At 40.8% G+C, this 19,236-nt stretch overlaps 1 protein-coding gene across 2 annotated transcripts in view; it reads right to left on the reverse strand.

The window, feature by feature from the left end:
- The window catches only part of ube2g2 (ubiquitin-conjugating enzyme E2G 2 (UBC7 homolog, yeast)), a 37,440-nt gene extending 18,292 nt beyond the window's left edge, over positions 1 to 19,148 (reverse strand). Inside the window, exons 1-2 of one of the 2 annotated variants that reach the window (XM_015974439.3) lie at positions 18,797 to 19,148; positions 12,307 to 12,342 (exon numbers count right to left, since the gene is read on the reverse strand). In XM_015974439.3, coding sequence (XP_015829925.1) covers positions 12,307 to 12,342; positions 18,797 to 18,944 — 184 coding nt within the window. In that variant the 5' untranslated portion in view covers positions 18,945 to 19,148. The remainder of the gene's footprint in view (positions 1 to 12,306; positions 12,343 to 18,796) is intronic. The other variant, XM_015974440.3, reaches the window with a different exon arrangement.
- Between the last annotated feature and the right edge of the window lie 88 nt (positions 19,149 to 19,236).

Raw genomic sequence — 19,236 nt, forward strand, 5'->3', positions numbered from 1 at the left:
CTCAGCTGTCTGTGGAGGACTCTGAAGACGTGTGGATATTCGTAGTGTTGATGTCAGGTTTCCTGCTCATTGGCCTTGGAGGCTTCCTGGCTTACCGTAAAATTAACGAGCTGTCGAGGAATATTGGCCTGATCCCCGAGCTCAGAGATGGTTTGCACCATGCTGTGAATTCACAGACTCACATAATTGTCAAGATAAATCGTAAGCTTGGGACTTTGGCGGAGATTGATTCATTGGCACAAAAGATGGATGCCATCAAGGAGACAGTGGACGAATCAGCATGGATTGGGATAGATTAATGTCCATTATTGGGATTTTGAGAGGTTGAGGACCAACAAACTGTAAGACAGAGAGGAAATTATCTCTGTCTGGCCCCAAAACAATTTCGAAAAGGAATCTGCCGCCCTTGAGCCTGCAAGGCTCCAACGAAAACTCCCCCCTCAGAAGATATGGAATGTGCCGTCGCTATGGCAACTCAACTCCGTCTCCTTTCCCAGAATGGGCGGGACTGCGGGAAGGCCGCTGAAACGTTCCAGGGTCAGTGCAACCCTCCAACTCTCAATGCACCTCCCCCTAACCACACAGAGGTGACATGCGCTGCTTATTATGGCTGCAGGAACTGAATTGGGGATAGTCCCAACCCACCACCCCACCTAGTGGACACATATGTTGTGTTGTCTGAAGTCTGTTGCATATCTGTCTGAGGTGTTTTTTTGCAGAGCAAAGCTGCCCTCCCGGTGGAGGGTAGCTCTGAAGTGCCTTTTTTTCCCTCCACCTGAACCAATCCTCATGTAACCCTCTTATCTCTATTAAGGTAGCGCGACTCAGGTTGCCAGTCTCCAGACCTAAATCCAATCGAAAATCTTTGGAGGGAGCTGAAACTTCGTGTTGCTCAGCACCAGCCCCAGAACCTGACAGATCTAGAGAAGATCTGTGTGGAGGAGTGGGCCAAAATCCCTGTTGCAGCATGTGCAAACCTGATCAAGAACTACAGGAAGCATTTGATCTCTGTGAATGCAAACAGGCTTCTGTACCAAATAATAATACTGATTTTCTCAGGTGTTCAAATACTTATGTACAGCAGCGCAAAACAAATAAATTCTTTACAAATCATACCATGTGATTTCCTGACTTTTTTTTTTACATTCTGTCTCTCACAGTGGGAATGCACCCATAATGTGAACTTCAGACCCCTCCATGATTTCTAAGTGGGAGAACTTGCAAAATCGCAAGGTGTTCAAATACTTATGTTCCTCACTATAAATGGGTTACATTTAATCTAAACAGCAATTTAAGGCAACACTGCTGTTATTCTGATAGCGGGTTAGCTAATTAGCATTTTGAGGGATTGTCAAGAGCCTGGAAAAATCCAAATACACACAGCAAATTTTAACGGGTTACACACAACTATTTACAAAAACAGACAACTTTATATTCATTTGTATTTCTGATATAAAACACTACAGTTATGAGCTTTCTCCTCTGATATTCCGAGTTTAACATATTGAGATGCAGTGCATTTATGGGACATTAAGTTGTCTCAAGTCTGCAGAAGGATGCATTGATCCTCCATAAAATGGGCGGAGCAAGAACAATCTGGGAACTTTGAACTTGCCATGTTATGTACTTAGCACTGGAACAGTACTTGGGATAGCGTTGATGAAGCTTCACAAGAATGCGAGTACATAGGTTCACACAAGTACGCATAATGAGAAACGGCCAAGGTGAGGCATTAGCGCCACCTCTGGACCACAGCGGGAACAACAGGTGCTGCCCTCTTCATAAATTATTAATGTGAGCTTTTAAAATGTAGTTATTGGATTTACGTTTTAACCTTTTCCTCATTTAAAGGGACTTTACGGCGTTTTGAATTTTTATGCTCGCTATTGCCCCCTCAGGCCAAAAGCGTAAGGGCAGCTTCAATAGTAGGCTCGTGCAGGAGGCGCGCATGCTGTACGTGCACACTCCTTAACAAAAATAACAGCTGAGACAGTCCCGTGTGTGTGTGGCCCAGAGGACAGAGGACAGGAGAAAGCACAGCTAATTAAATAATTTGGTTCTGTACCTTTCTCTTCAGCACAGCTGACAAAGGTTTAAGATGGGTCAGTCTTCCTGCATGCTCAGATCATTCCCTTCCCTTGCTTGAAAAATTGTTCCAAAATGAAAGTTGAACCCACATCTTTTTTTATCTGTGAATTCAATGCCGTTCGGCGAGTCTCAAATAAAAATTTGGGCATCTTCCTGTAAAAAAATATAGACCATTAATGTAAAAAAGAAACTAAGTAGGTTCACATCCAGAATGGAACCCGGGTCTTCTGTACGAGAGTCCGAAGACTAACCAGGTGAGCTAAAGCGCCAGTGATGTCTTTTGTATCTGTAACATTTATATCCTTGATGACAGCTGAAACAACATTCAAAGAAAGGTTCGGAGCGAAAATGGCTATTTTGTTGCTAATTTGCAGGAAATATCTAGAAGAAAGTAGCTAAGGGTCCTCAGAAATGTAGCTAGGTTCATCACTAGGCGTTAGGAACAGCGACAAAGTCGCTGAGTTGGCACTACCTCTCTGTCTGCTGCTAAAGCTACGGATAGCAAATGCTACGGGCTATGCCTGAGCGTGAACGCGCATGAAGCAGCCTGCTCGACCCGAGCATCTCTCTTTTTCTGTGATTTTACAGAAGAACAGGCAATCAGTAAAAATGCCAGGGCTCATTCTACAGGACCAGGGCATTGCAGGAGAATGTATGAAGAAGAAATTTATTATTTCTATGCATGTTTTGGCTGTCAAACTTCCACAATGCCCCTTTAATCTTCATTTTCTGCCAGGACCACTTAATTCTACTGATGTTTTTTATTTATTTTTTTAATCTTTTATTTCGTTCACAATGTATAAAATAAACACAAACAAATACAGGATACATTAACATATTGAAAAAAAACATTTGAATGAAAAGGAGCAGATAGAAGAAAAAATCTTATGATTTCTGCCCCTTTTTACGAAATAAAATTATCCGCCAAACAAACACAGTGTAACCTCAGTCACTTTCTAATATTTTCACGTCTAATCTTTGACATTATAATTCTCCTTTTCATAATTACTAAATACATTAGATTTTATACATTTTTTAAATATAGCAAGTGTAGTTGATTCTTTAAATTCCTTGTTAATGGCATTCCACAATCTTACACCGTTTACAGAAATGTTACATTCCCTAACTTTGGTTCTGAATCTAGGTTTCTTAAAGACATCAGTTCCTTTTAACATGTACCCACTTACTCTCTTATGAAACATTTTCTGAATATTAGTTGGTAGATTACTCGTAATCGCTCTGTACATTATTTGCAATATTTTGCACTCTACCAAGTCAGGAAATTTCAGTATTTTGTATCTAATGAATAATTGATTAGTGTGAGCTCTATAGTTACTGTTATTAATGATTCTCAATGCTCTTTTTTGCTAAATGAACAACGGTTGTGTAAAAGTTTTGCAAGTGGCTCCCCAAATTTCTAAACAATAAAATAAATATGGTTCAATCAGTGAGTGATACAATGTTAACAACCCTGACAAATTTAGTAGAAACTTGACTCTATATAATACCCCTATGGCTTTGGCAATTTTCCCCTTTATATAACCTACATGTGATTTCCACGTGAGACTCTCATCGAACATGACTCCAAGAAATTTGGTTTCTTTTACCCTTTGAATTTCCATTCCATCTATCATTAAAGATACATCACAGCTTCTTCTGTTATTAAACAGTATATAGTTTGTTTTGTTCAGGTTCAGTGACAGTCTATTTATATCAAACCATTTTTTAACTTTAATCAATTCACTGTTTATCACTTGAGTTACTTCATGTATATTTAATCCTGAATAAAACAATGTAGTATCATCCGCAAATAAAACTGTGCCAAGTAAATTTGACACATTTACCAGGTCATTAATAAACAATATGAACAGTTTAGGTCCGAGGACTGACCCTTGTGGCACACCATAATAAATATCTTTTAATTCAGATTTAGCATTATTTATTTGAACAAACTGTTTTCTATTGCGTAAATAACTATTAACCCATTGATGCGCCACCCCTCTTATTCCATAGCGTTGTAATTTAAGAAGTAACCTTGAATGATCAATGACATCAAATGCCTTTTTTAAGTCAATAAAAACACTAATGAAATGGTTTTTATTGCCAATTGCTGATGAAATTTTATCTACTAAATCCATAACTGCCATTGCTGTTGAATGTTTGGTCCTAAAGCCATACTGTTCATGATTTAAAATTGAATTTTCGTCAATGAATTTGTCCAACCTTAATGCAAACACTTTTTCTAATATTTTGGAAAACTGTGGAAGCAGTGACACTGGCCTGTAATTAGTGAAACTCTGTTTATCACCGCTCTTAAATAATGGAACCACCTTGGCAATTTTCATTAAATCAGGGAAGACTCCTGTAGATAGTGACAGATTACAGATGTAAGTGAATGGTTCAATAACAGATTCAATTATAGCTTTTACAGTCACCATGTCCAGATCATCACAATCAGTTGATCTTTTGCTTCCCCAGTTTTTTACAATGTTTTTTATTTCTTGTTGATCTACTTTGTCAAGGAGAATACTATTGACATTTCTAGGTATTGTATTCATTGTATCGTGATTTATTGGTTTGCTTTCCACCAGACTCCTTCCTACATTTATAAAAAAATCATTGAATTCATTAGAAATTTCTTTAACTTCATAAATGTCTTTATTGTCCTTTACAAAGTAGTTTGGGAGTCTTGCATTTGTATTATCTCTGTTAATCACATTATTTATTATTCCCCATGTAGTCTTGATGTTGTCTTTGTTCTTATTCAATAGCTCACCATAGTACTCTTTCTTCTGTTTTCTAATTATTGTTACTAATTTATTTTTATATTTTTTATATCTGTCTTCGGCTTCCTTTGTTTGTAACTTTAAGAATCTCATATACAGACTATTTTTTTTGGCACATGCATTTTTATTTCCATTAGTCATCCATGGTTGGTTGTCCCTTTTACCTGTTATTTTAATTAATTTACAACTACTGTTAAACGATTTCAGCAGTATTTTCATGAAGGATGTATGTTACTGCTGATGTCAGCATTATTATTAAGTATAATATCATTTTTAACATGAATATCATATTCCTTCTTCCTTTTCTATAACTAGTATTTTTTTAAATGACACAAGTGAATTTTTATCTAGTGTGTAACATCTGTCACAAATGGGTATTAGTGACAAACGTGTTTACTGCATTAAAGATTTGAGTGTAGGGACGCTCCGATCCAGTCACATAATCGGAAATCGGGATCTGTGGGAAAAATCAGATTTAACAATTTAAAAACAACAAATATTACTTTTTAAATTAGTCCTGAGAAAGAGATTTTTTAAACAAACTAATAATGGTTTATTTTTTAATTCAACAAGTTCCTCTACATCAGTATTCTTTGTTTAATAGACAACAACGCTGTAAGTCCCACAATCTAAGGTAGTCCTAGAACTCACACACCATAACAAGTAGAAGTTAGCCAACATAGAGCAAAGTTGTCCCCTCGAGAGAGAAAATGTCTGTAAATTTGATGTATTTTTAAATGAACAGCAACAGGAGTGTAATAAACTTCTTATCTTCTACTCTCTGAATAAAATCTATCTTCCCTGGAATTAATGACTTCAAAACTTCATATTTCATATTAAGGTTTTACATATAAGGTTTTGCTAAAACATCTAGCTTCCATTCCATCATCTCCTTCATACTTTGTCCTTTATGATCATTAGTTTAGAAAAATAGAAATAAATTCATTTTTATTAATTATATCACTGACTGAATTAAAATGTGTGTTCCCTGAATGGTCCAATGAACCTAAGGTAATATTAAATCAAACATTCAAAGACCAGTCAGATTGATAATTCATATTTACATGGAATTCCATGTCTTATTGTCATTTAAGTTGATATGTAGCAACATCCAAAACACTACATTTTCATTTAAATGAGAATTTATTTTACATTTATTAATATTAACCTGTTTCTTATTCATGTACTTTCCAAACAAGTGATGTTTTATGGCAAAACAACTAAAGAAATGACATAAATACAGAAATAAATAAACTCATTAATGATTAAAAATAACAAAAGGACAACTCTTGTGTTCTCCTATTTTCTTAATGCATTTCTAAAGTACCGGATCAAGACTCGGTATCGGCAAATTCTTAAAAGCAAATGCACGAAATCGGATCGGGAGCTAAAAACCGTGATCGCAACATCCCTACTTGAGGGTAGGGCTGGGCGATATGACGATTTTAGACCGTTTTACGATCTACACATCTGACGGTCTGTCATTTTTGAGAGACCTTTTTATCACGATTCACAGCTCTGCTGTTGAATTTCTGCCTCTGAATGAAAAGGGAACTTACCCCAGGCGAATGACACGCCTTTGTTTGACCCTTAACCAATGAGAGTGAGTCATAGTAATATATTAGTGACCCGCTTGTTTTCACCTGTGTGTGAACAAACATGGCTTCGGCCGCGGCTGAGAGCGACAACGAGGTTTTCGTTCCGAAGAGGAACGCCTCGTCCATTATATGGAACTGGTTTGGTTTTTCACCAGATGACAAAGAGCAGCGAAACGTCATTTGCAAGGAGAGCGTCAAGGCAAGTGATGGCAACACCACAAACTTCTTTAATCACTTGAAAAGAAGGCATCCCAAACAATACAATGAGAGTCAGCTGGCAGCTAAAGCTAAAAAGCCTGCGGCTGCAGCGGCTAGTGCTTCTTCCAGGCAGCAAACGCTAACAGAAACACTCACAAAACTCACTCCCTACGACAGAGACAGCAGACGATGGAACAGCGTGACAGATGCAGTGACGTACCACTTGGTTAAAGATTTGTGTCCCGTGCGAACAGTAGGAGCGGGATTTAAGAACATGATAAAAACATTGGATCCGCGCTACAAGTTTTCCAGCCGCAAGTATTTTTCGAACACAGCCATTCCACGCATGTACGCTGAATGCAAAGTGAGAGTTGCAGAAAATATTCAGAATGCGCAGTTATTTGCTACCACAAGCGATCTCTGGTCCAGCCGCACATCAGAGCCGTATTTGAGCTTAACTATCCACTACATGAGCAACTGGGAGCTACATAGTATTTTGAACAAGTTAATGTTTGCACAATACGTTTGCAATTGACATGTTTGCACTTTAAATATGTTTACGATTTTAATTTATGTTAAGTTACTTGAAAAACGAGAAAAACTGATTTTTGTAATTGTTTCTCTCAGGGCTTTTATCATCTCTGGTGTGAGTTTAAAATATGTGTGTTAGCACTGTGCTGATTATCCCTAATATGAATAAATGTTTATTTATTCAATGTTTCTCTTCTTTAATACGCAACTGAAGTTATGCTATTCATGGATAAAAAATCGTGATAAAATCGAAATCGTGATAAAATATTGGAAAAATCGTGATATTCTATTTTTTCCATATCGCCCAGCCCTACTTGAGGGTCACATGTAGGGCTGCCACTAACAACTAATTTCATTTCGATTATTCTACCGACTAATCGATTAGTCTAAACGATTACTTTTGTTTAAGAAGAAAAAAAAACAATTTAGTTTCAGGTCATTTTATTTTCAACAAACTTAAAACATTTACTTCTCAAAACATTCTTGTACAACCTTGTAAATAAAAATCACACCTGTAAATAAAGTGCCAATTCCAACAAAATCCTATTTACCTTTTATGTAAATAGAAAAATATCAAAAGGTTCATTGACCAAATTCAAGCTTTAACTTGAGACTGAACAAAAAGTAAACAAAGACACCATTTTGGCATTAATAAAACATTGTTGCCATCCATTTGTACTAAACATGTGCAGTAGTTTTTACTACACCAGTACAACAGGTTACCTAGATGTGTCATCAGTCATTCCTTTTTATAGTAAATTTTTTCTGAAGTATTAGGACAAAATTGAAACAAGTCCATCCTGAGAACAAGAACAAAACTGGACTTAATGGCTCAGTAGTGCCAATTTACATTTTAAAGAACTTTGAAAGGTAAGTTGAATTTGAACTAGGGCTGCAGCTATCGAATATTTTTGTAATCGAGTACTCTATCGAATCTTTTTTTCGATTAATCGAGTACTCTAATAAATTACCCTTTTGTGTTTGTAAACCATTATATAAAATAGCATGTTATAAAATATGAAAGACCTCTTAAAATGAGCAATTGCCAGTTATTCTTCAAGTTTGATTCAAAATTAAGTTTGCAAAACTTCAGCACTTCAACTTTACTTCACAGTAAACAAATGCGTGTGCAAAAAATAAGTAAACAACCTGAGCCGATTTTCCCCTCATGCGAGAATCTGCTAGCCTGCAAGCCAGACAGAAAGTAGGAGGATAACTGTTGAAGTAGCGCTGCGAGCGGCTGCGGCCCAAACAGAACCAGAACCGCTCACGGCGCAAACAGCTCGCCCCTGTTTCCTTATTAACACACGTCCGTTTTAATTTCTACACTTTTTTTCTCTCACAATAACAAGGATTGTCGAGAAAGCATGTTTGCTGTGGTTTTGGCAAATTATACTGATCACAAAACATTTATTTACTTTCTTTCGTTTTCCTCCGCCACTCATAAATACCCGTGTCCTCCTGCAGCAATCCCGAGGGAAAACAAATATCAATAACAACACAATAAAAAGTCTGACATATTGTGTAAAAACTGCTATTTTTTAGCACATTTTAAGTCCGACGTGTTGCTACCAGATGTACGGTGTGAGCTGAAACTGAGTGCTACAAACGAAAAAGTCGCACAGTGTCTGCAGAATATATAGAAATACAGGCTAAAATGCATTATCTTGTAGAGGCTCCGAGTCCGCTTGCAGAAGTGACATTTACAGGTGCTGCAGCATCGAGGATGTGGTGTTGTGGTAGGCTAAATCCATTTTACAGTATTCACACTGGACTACGTTTTCCACCTTACGACGTGAAAAATGGTTCCACACCTTTTACATTTTCTGTCTTTTTCGCACTCCACCGGGGTTCAAGTTGTCCGCCATGGCTTAAGAGAAAGTTAAGGTACATTCGCTACTCCCGTGTGCAGTCCAGTGTGTATGTGCGTCACTTATTTCGGTCCGGGTGAAACATGACCCCGTGCGTTTGCAAAGCCATGAATTAATTAAATATGAATTAAACAAATCCTCGAGGCAGAGAATTTGACTCGAGGATTTTTTGTACTCGAATTATTCGAGGTACTCGAGGAATCGTTTCAGCCCTAATTCGAACTGCATTTTTTTTACAGGTGTTATTTTGTGTTGAATGAGGTTAAACTTCAGTGTTGTAGGGCAAAAATGTTAACATGCCCACATGTTCTGGACTCAGACTGGCTCTTTTCTTTGAGACAATGTTTTCAGCTGAGGAAAAGAGACGCTCAGAAGGAGCTGAAGTGGCAGGTGCACACAAGTAGGACTTTGCAAGGGAAGCTAGGGAAGGAAACCTTGCTTCATTTGATTTCCACCACTGCAGAGGATTTGTGCTTTTGGGGGAGGTGTGTTCCTGAAAGTATCGGAGTATTTCTTCTCTCACAAACCCACTTTCATCTGTTTCATCACCACTGTCATTCATGCTGGATGTGTCAGTCTGAACCAAGCAATTTGTCCAGTAAAGAGACGGGCACACTTGTCCTCTCTTCTGTGGTTGCTTGAACCTCCAAAGTGTGCTGCTGCTGAGACTTCTCCACCACCTTCCCTTTCTCTGTGTGCAAGATCTTGGATTTTAGCCTGCAGTCTCACATTTCCATCTGTAGATAAGAATGTAAGTTTGCGAAACCTGGGATCCAGGGAAGCTGCTATTAAGCTTGTATTTGAAGCATCATCCTTGTAGGTCATCTCAGCATCCCACCTTTTGGAGATTTCTTCAGCTGCAGCTGCCTGAAATGCTTGCACAGCAGCACTGTCAAAAGCTGAAGTCTGTGTGGACTTAGCTACTCCTTTAATTAGGGATGGTAGAGAAGATAGTGTCACATATGATGCCCCACTTAGGTAAACAGTGGCCCATTCAAATGGTTTGAGAGCTTGTTCCAACTCTTCCAGCAGGCTCCACTGATCAGCTTTGAGGTCAAGGTAATGCTTTTTTCTGTGTGTCACTTCTGGGTCAGACAGACATGCTGTGATGGGCCATCTCTGCTCGAGTAGGCGACTGATCATGTGGTATGAGCTATTCCATCGAACACTAACGTCTTGAATGAGCTTGTGTTCAGGTTTGCCCATTTGTTTTTGTTTTGCTTTGAGACTTGTGCTGGCAGCCTCTCTCTTTTTGAGATCTTGCAGCCCCAATTGCTTTTTGGATTTGTGGAAGCTTTAGAGCACGATTTACTGCCGGCTGCAATGTGTGGCCAGCACACCGGACAGATGATATTCCATGCTTTTCTTCTAAAAGCTTCAGAGCTGCAACTGCATTAGCTGCACTGTCATGTACGATGGCCTGTATCTTAGATGTAGAAATTTCAAACTTTTCAAGTGCAGCTTCAATCCAGTATGCAATATTCTCTGCAGTGTGTCTGTCTTCAAGTGGCATTGTTGTCAAACTCTAGCTCATGAGCTCCCATTTGTCACTGGTGAAATGGCATGCTATGCCCAAGTAAGCCTCTGTGGAAACACTCGTCCAGGCGTCGGTTGCTAAGCTGATCGTGGAAGTGCCAGAAGAAAGTGCAGTTTTTCCCTTTTGTAGCTCCTCGGAATATTTCTGTTCCATCGTGTTGGTGAAGCACGTTCTTTTAGGGAGAATGTAGCCAGGTTGTAATGTTTTTATCATGGCACCAAAACCATCGTCATCCACTGTACTGAGCGGCCTCATGTCTAACAATCATCTTCAATATGCTGTCAGTGAAAGCTGCTGCATGCTGAGGTGAGACGGCCTGTGTTGAAGGAATTCTGTGACTTGGCTTTGACGATGACTAGGAGAAAGGATAAGAAAACAATAAACGAATTGGGATTTGATGTGAATCAAACAATTTGTTTAAATCTAATACATATGTGCATTTTGGATTGTTTTATTATTTTACCTGTTTGTATTTTTAACAACTTATTAACCAAAAATATTATCTAGCACATCAAATATTTTAAAACGAGAACATATAATAAGAAGTAGGTCCGTGAAGTTTGCATTCTTTACCGTTTAAGACTCGTTTTTCAAATATAAAATAAAGAACAGTTCTTTACCAGTTTCTAAAAATAACAACTATAAACAAAATCTACATATAACTTTAAATGACCACACGTATGCTTCCTTTCAGAAACATGTGGTAAGCAAGCATAGAAAGTTTAAAAATAATACTTACGGTGGTGGTTTGGATTTTTCCGGTGGCTCCTGAATTGCTCCAGTATGCCTCCTTTTCAGGTGTCCGTGCACTGCGGTGGTGCTGCTGTGGTGGGCCAAAGAAGCCTTACAGAGTACAAAACTACTCGTTTGTTATCTGGTTGCCTAAAATATTTCCATACCTTTGAGCCCTTTGGCCTAAATAAACTTTTACTGACCGCCTCGGCACCGTCTTCACTTTCCGCCATGATAGTTTTGTTTTCTTGTAAAACAGATGGGAAGAAAAGCCGCCGTCTGAAGGCAGGTCCATGGGTGAAGTGCGCAGCGCCATCTACTGGTATGGATGAAAATTATTTGGTTTGTTTAAAATGGATGCGCCGACGGCAAAAAATCACATCGACAATATTTCATAGTCGACGTCATCGGTTAGGTCGACTATTCGTGCAGCACTAGTCACATGACCGACATGGACTCTCTGTGTTGCCATGGAAACACTGAGCGTTCTAACTGAATAGTGCTAAACAGGCTAAGAGGTCAATTTAAATAAGGGTATTCTAAAAGCATTTAGAAGTGACAGATTATTTAGATTTAAAAATAATTTTTCTAAGCAGCAATAAACATCTGATGCTCAAAGCCTTTATAGGATGTGTTTGTGATTTACACAGATATGAAAACATAAAATACCCACGATAACCATGAAACCAGGATTATTACTCGCACCACCAACATTTCTAATCGTTCTTAGGGACTAACGAACCCATCCAGACCGGTCTAGCGTTAAAACCCGACTGTACCCAGAACCGGTTGCTCAACACTCATCCAGCCTTCAGTAGGTCATAGAACGTTAGTCTAGAACAGGAACTGGGAGGAAAAACAAAGGCTGAAACCTAATAACCAGGGTGAAGTATGGCTTAGAACTGTGCTTTGGTCCTGATGAGTACAGCTGATGAAAAAGTGAAACTGAGGAGGCGGAGTCTCACCTGCAACAATGCCTTCAGGTGGGTTCAGAGTGAGTTCTGAAACAAAAGACAAACATTTTACTGACCTTTAGATGGAACCTGACTCCTTTATGTGCCCCTGGGCACCCACAATGCCCCTGTGGGTGCCCAGGGGTGGAACCCTCTGGAAGCTGGTGCATTTTCACCAATCATAGGTGTTTCTTGGCTCTCTGGGGCATGTTTTTTTAGAAACTGTCCCCACTATTCACTGTAAGCCACCAATCGCAGAGCAGACTTCCTTCCGGTTTCCTCTACGGGCGCCACCATTTTAAACATCATCACGCATGCGCCTAGCGACTTGTACCCGCCCCTACTAAGGTGTTTTCTAGCAAACGGAAACAGAGAATATGCAGGCAATCTTGTTTTGAATCGATCGTGGGCAGGGGCGCATATCCCATTTCATCATTTCTTTTAATATTTTTGTGTGTGTGTGTGGGGGTGGACCACAGTTAAAAACGGCTGTCTCCTGCTGCTTTGCAACTTGCAGGCCAGTGTCCCGCATGAGCAAATTCACTGAGAAGCCAGCCGATTAGAGGGGAGATGTCCGAATATCAGGAATTAAAACCAAGAAAGACTCCAAATTCTGCTCTTTTCTGCTCCCCTCTCCTCCAACTAGGGCTGGGGGTAAACGATTATTTTTAAAACGATTATTCTGACGATTATTTTATCGAATAGTCGACTATTCTAATGACTATTTAGAAAATTAATCTAATGATTATTTTTCTATTGCACAATTAACAAGAACCAGAAAATCTCAAATAAATTCCTCAAAAAAATTGATAAATTGTTACTGTAAGAGAATAAACACTACAGGCCTTCCATTTTGTATAACACTGCTTTTATTGTGTTGGTTGGTTATGTTCTGGTGACGTGTAGAACTTGGGAGTGCAGGCTGCTGCCTGAGAGGTGGTTGAAGATGGAGTGTCTCCATACTGCTTTGTTTTGGTCACTTATGAGCGTGAGGCGAGTGGTGTTACGACTCTTCCTGGGGAGTTTGGCTCGTGTGCAAAAAGGAAGGGACAATAACGGGATTTAAAAGTTAAAATGATGATCAGGTTTATTTACAACAACACAAAAACATAAATCTTTCCATCCACAGGTTGGGAATAATAAAACTAATTCTGCCTGTGGGGAATTAAAACAAAAGTACAAATAACTAGGGATGTCCCACTGGGCAAAGATTACAGGGTTCTGGACCAAAATAAGGATCTCCAAAAGTCCAAACTCTAAACTGGGCAGTTAAACCAAACTCACGGTGATATTTTAAACTAAACCGAAAACCCACGACACTCTAAATAACCACAAAAAAGATGAACTCTAAACCAAGACGTAACAGCTTATCCAAATGCAAGAAGCTGTTAGCGAAGATGCTAACAGTAGCTTTACCAACGTTAAATTCAAGTTACCAAGTTTAAATAAACCAAAAACACCCAGCAGCAAACAGACCAGCACGAAGGAGAGACTGCTAGCACCAAAAGAGCTCTCCTAATGTCTGAAAGAAGCTCCTTTATGAAGGTGAGAAACGCTCCCGATGATTTTCTACATCTGCGGTAGAGACGGAGCAGCGCATCTGACCCCGGAAGTTGTTGTCCGTTGCCGGGAGACGAAGGCGGGCAAAACAGGAAAATAATCTAGTAGTGGACGGACATCGTTCCGGGTCTTTGGTATTTGGTGGAGATGTTAGTGAAGGCGGAGAAGAGGGCGAACTAGAGGAAAAACAGGCAGATTCCTCCTCTATTTACAAACTCCTGGGGATGCAACAAGTGGGCGCGGTGCGTCGACTTCCGATTCTGACGTCGACAAATTTTTAGAATCGAGCCGTCGACGTCGTCGAGGCTTCGCTACAGCCCTACCTCCAACTAATTCCAGGTTCCTGAAACAGGAGCACCTGGGGCCTCATTTATCAAGCTTGCTTACGTACAAAACAGGGTCAGAAAACTGCATAAGCAACTTCCCACGCAAACTTTGGGATTCATGAAAGAAAACTTAGCAGAAAAATGTGCACAACTTTAAGTTGATTAAGGACCTGGCTTACGTACATTTGGACATGGAGAGCACCTGCAGTGCTGCGAGAAGGATAAAATTATGAAATCCTGCAGCATTATCACTTGTACCGCTTCGTTTTCACACAGAACAAGACCCCCCTACACACACACACACACACAGCCTGAAGCGCAGAATACAGAATATCAGCAGGGGGACAGATTGAGACAGAATGTCATGCGTCTGTGACAGTGTGTGTGTCCTGTCACTGTAACCCGATTGATCATGCGCCCAGGCTACTTGGACAAGGGAGATCTCCGTTTGGCTGACTGGTTAGCGTGCGTGACTTTCACCTTGGAGTCTGGGGATTGAATCCCGATTGGACCATTTTTTTATATCCGCCACAGATCTCTCTGAGGAATTCACAGCATTGACGGCTTCAGCAACGCTGTGCCACTCTGTGGATTTTCTCTTATTTGTTTTGCAAAAGCACTTCCTTTCATTTCTCCACCTCACCCACAGGTACCTCAACTTCTGCTTCTGTGAAATTGCGCTTCCTTGGTCTGCCTTGATCTACGGTGTAATAAAAATGAACTTGTCATCTGTTGTATAATTGCTTTATATAAGTTATTGATCACTACTGTTTGTCAATCACACTTATCATGAGGATGTAATCAAGGGTAATCATGGTAGAGCCGAACATAATGTGATCATGAGGATGTAATCAAGGTAATCATGGTGGAGGTGTGCAGCTTTGCACGCACATCAGGGAATGTATAAGGAGCAGAGCAGGGCTCAGGGGGTTAGAGCTGCTTGAAGGATTCTACCTGACGAGGTTCATGGATTACATGTGTTCAGTTCTTCACCTATCATGGATTACGTTTTCTAACTGGGGTGTTCAGCTCTCCACCCATAAGCAACGGTAAGAGAAATGTTTCGTTCATGATTGATAACTTGTATGAATGCCGGTTGAATAAAGCCTTGTTGTTCATCTGATATTCAAGTTGTGTTTCATTGTTTCTGGCATCGACTTGACAACGATCCTGATTAAATAAATATAAAGTGTAAAAAGAGACTTTGAGTCTTTTAAGGTAATTAAAATAAAATAAAACATTTTATTTTAGAACATACGGTCGCCATGTCGTTGGCAGAGCGCTGCTTATGTATATGGATGAGATCCACAAGGCACTTTGATGAAGGCGGGATGTGACTAAAATGCAGCTGAGAAACATTCTCATTAGTCTCCGATTTATGAAGCGGAGATTGCGTGCAGCTGTGTGTACTCCATGTTTGATAGATCACAAACCTACTTGGCGTACGTACATTTTTTTTGCTGAGCTTGAGTACGGTTTTAGTAAGGATTCTACGCCATGTTTGATAAATGAGACCCCCGAGCTTTTCCCATAGAGATCCTCTCACAAGGCATTCTAGACAGGTAGAGACCACTGCAGATGTGTTCTGCAACAAGTGAACATGGTCTTTCAATACATAATGTTGGAATAAGAAGCCTGAAGGTAAAGTACCACAACCTCTCTGGAACCTTTTCACAATAAAGAGACATCTAAAAATAAAATGTCAAAACAAAATTAAACTAAGTTACAATGTCTAAAATTGTTCATAGGTAAAGTTGATGAATGATGGCCCGGGTGCCTCGTTCATCAAACTTTAGAAGAAATATTCCTAAATTCCTTCATTTGAATGAAATTTAGAATGTTCAGTCAAAATCCTGTTTTATGAAACGTGCAGTGACCTCTCGCACGCACGTTCCTCCGCACTCGTCTGGTGATAAATCCCACCTGTGCGTACTCAGGTGCTCGTGTCCGTTCTCAGTCATTTACATACAGAAAGGCCCTCATTACCCATATCTGGTCATGCTACGTCCTCAGCATTTGAGGGGATTCCTGCGTTCTACCCAGAAAAGAAAAAAACTTTGTTGCGAGATTGAGACACTCGCTGCCGAAATACAAACGAATCAAACAAGTAGCAGAGGTTATAAACGCGGTCTGGACAGAGGAGAGGTTCCTGTCAGGAATCAATAAAAACTTTAATATGATTAATCATAGAGTAGCGGGTTCTCATTTACATTTTTCATTTAAGGAATCGTTCTGGATGGAGTTAGTTTTATTAGGGAATGTCTGAGTGCAGCCTCTTAGCTATCTTTCAGTGTGGTTTACCGTGACAACACGTGTGTAATTGGGGAGCAGAGGAGGTTCTCGTAGATGTAAAATAGAACATGGACTGGAATCGGACTTGTGCGGTTTATCTGTCGCTCCACAAAGGGCCCCAGATCCCAGCATCGCTCCAGACGGATCTGCTATCAGCGTCTCAAGGAGAAGCGTTTCCTCCAGAGAGGAGCTCTGACAGATCCTTCATAATATTATGGAAACAATCTTTTATCTAACGCATCTCAAGCAGAATCACGAGGCGTTTCACAACAAAAGAAAAAATAAAATAATAAAATAAAATATTACCTAAAAACTATTAAGAACCCCTCCCTGGGCTGCCACCTTACCGTGGTGGAGGGGTTTGAGTGTCCCAGTGATCCTAGGAGCTATGTTGTCTGAGGCTTTATGCCTCTGGTAGGGTCACCCGCAGTAAACAGGTCCTAGGTGAGGGATCAGACAAAGAGCAGCCCATAGACCTCTTATGATGAATACTATAAACGGAAAAAGTGTTCCCTCACCCGGACGCGGGTCACCAGGGCACACCTCTAGAGCCAGGTCTGGAGATGGGGCATGCCGGTGAGCGCCTGGTGGCCGGGCTTTCACCCATGGAGGCTGGTTGATCAAAGAGGAAATGTGGGTCCCCATTCCCATTGGCTCACCACTTGTGGGAGGGGTGAAAGGGGTTGGGTGCAATGTGTGAACGGTGGTGGCTGAAGGCAAGGACCTTGGTGGTTTGATCCTCAGCTACAAAAGCTGGCTCTCGGTACGTGGAATGTCACCTCTCTGGTGGGGGAGGAGCCTGATTTGGTGTGTGAGGTTGAGAGGTTTTGTGCAGATATAGTCGGACTCACCTCAACACATGGCTCTGGCTCAGGAACCAGTTTCCTTGAAAGGGGCTGGACACGCTACCACTCTGGAGTTGCCCCAACTGAGAGGCGCCGAGCAGGGGTGCCTCTGCTTTTTACAGACGGTGTGGTCCTGCTGGCGTCATCAGAAAGTGATCTCCAGCTCTCAATAGAGTAGTTTGCAGCCGACTGTGAAGCAGCTGGGATGAGAATCAGCTCCTCTAAATCTGAGACCATGGTCTTGAGTCAGAAAAGGGTAGAATGCCTTCTCCAGGTCAGGGATGAAGTCCTGCCCCAAGTGGAGGAGTTTGGAGTCTTGTTCACGAGTGAGGGAAAGATGGAGCGCGAGATCGACAGGCAGATTGGTGCTGCGACTGCAGCACTGTGAACGTTGTACCGATCTGTCGTGGTGAAGAGAGAGCTCAGCCAGAAGGCAAAACTCTCAATTAACCGGTCGATCTATGTTCCTACCCTCACCTACGGTCACAAGCTTTGGGTAGTGACTGAAGAATGAGATTGCGGATGCAAGCAGCTGAAAATAGTTTTCTCTGCAGGGTGGCTGGGCTCTCCCTTAGAGATAGGGTGAGAAGTAGTCGAGTGTGGAAAGTGGTCAGTCTGTCCTCCAGCAGTCTAAGCCTATAGCAGCATAACTACAGAGATAACTCTGGATAACCTGGCCTTTTGGATGGAGGCATGTTGGAGGCAGGGCAGGATATGTGCATAAGTATGGTTGATAAATGAGCCCCCTGGACTTTCCAGTCTGTTCCACTTTGGAATTAACTTCCTTTAGGTTCACATCGTATCACCAGTCTGGGCACATTTCACAAGCAGCTGAAGACTCTTATACTATCCAAACTACTTCTTTTTGTGATAAGTGCTGCCTAAATAAAATTCACACATCCCGAGGGTTTGAGGGCCATTCTTATGTGTCCACCTTGTTTTGTGTCAGAGATCAGATGATTCAAAAACTCTACCTTTGCCTTGAGTCTGGGGGATTTGTGCTGTCTGTCACTGAGGCAGGCCCGTATTCAACCGTAATTCACTCATTACCCAGACAGTTCATCCGTAAACTGAATCATCAGTGAGACCTACAGAACCGAACACCTCTACTTCTGAACTGATTCCTTCCGTTTACTCGTGTATTAAACTCCTGACTCTCACACAGCTACCAGGTCCTGGTCCTCATCAGAACGTCAATCCCACTAGAAGCTTTTTCTGGACGAGATTGATAACAGATTAAATAATCTCTCGAGAAATTATACTAGCAGCACGACATATGCCGAGTCACTCAAACTGCCCAGGTGATTTGCTTTTTAACGGACTTCTAGTGTAAGACACCTCATAAAGAAAGTAAAGATTAAAAGAGACCGATTATATCATGGAGTTTGGTGCAGCGGAACTCCACACAGCCGCTTATTAGCCTAGCTGCTAATGCTAATGGCTATCAGTGTTGGTTAGCGATTACAAAACGTTACTCACGTTTATATTCGGCCATGAGCCGCTTCAGCGCAGTGCCCGCCATCGTGTCTGCTAGAGAAAGAAAAAACTTAAACTGGAAATCAAAATTAAACAACTCCGAGCAGCGCCGCCGTATTGGACTCGAAACGCTCAACAGGAGCATGCGCATTGCAGTGGGAGCAGGGGGCCCCAACTGTGACCTGACCGCAGTTTCAGGTCGACTGCAGATTCAGGCTTGTACTGTTTTTGAGAAAGTGAACTCTAACTAGTAACTGCAACTGCAGATTCAAGACTAACTGCAGATTCTTTTCAGTATGTTCTAAAGGGAAACAGGCTTCAACACAAACGGTCGTTTTCCACTTGATCCTAGAGCTCAACCAGTGTTTATTTATTAGAGCGTAATATTGTTTTGGACGGCAAAAAGTGCAGGGGTCAAAACTTGACTTTGGAAAAAGTGGGGG

This window comes from Nothobranchius furzeri, chromosome 7, assembly GCF_043380555.1.
Source record: "Nothobranchius furzeri strain GRZ-AD chromosome 7, NfurGRZ-RIMD1, whole genome shotgun sequence".
Classification (NCBI taxonomy): domain Eukaryota; kingdom Metazoa; phylum Chordata; class Actinopteri; order Cyprinodontiformes; family Nothobranchiidae; genus Nothobranchius; species Nothobranchius furzeri.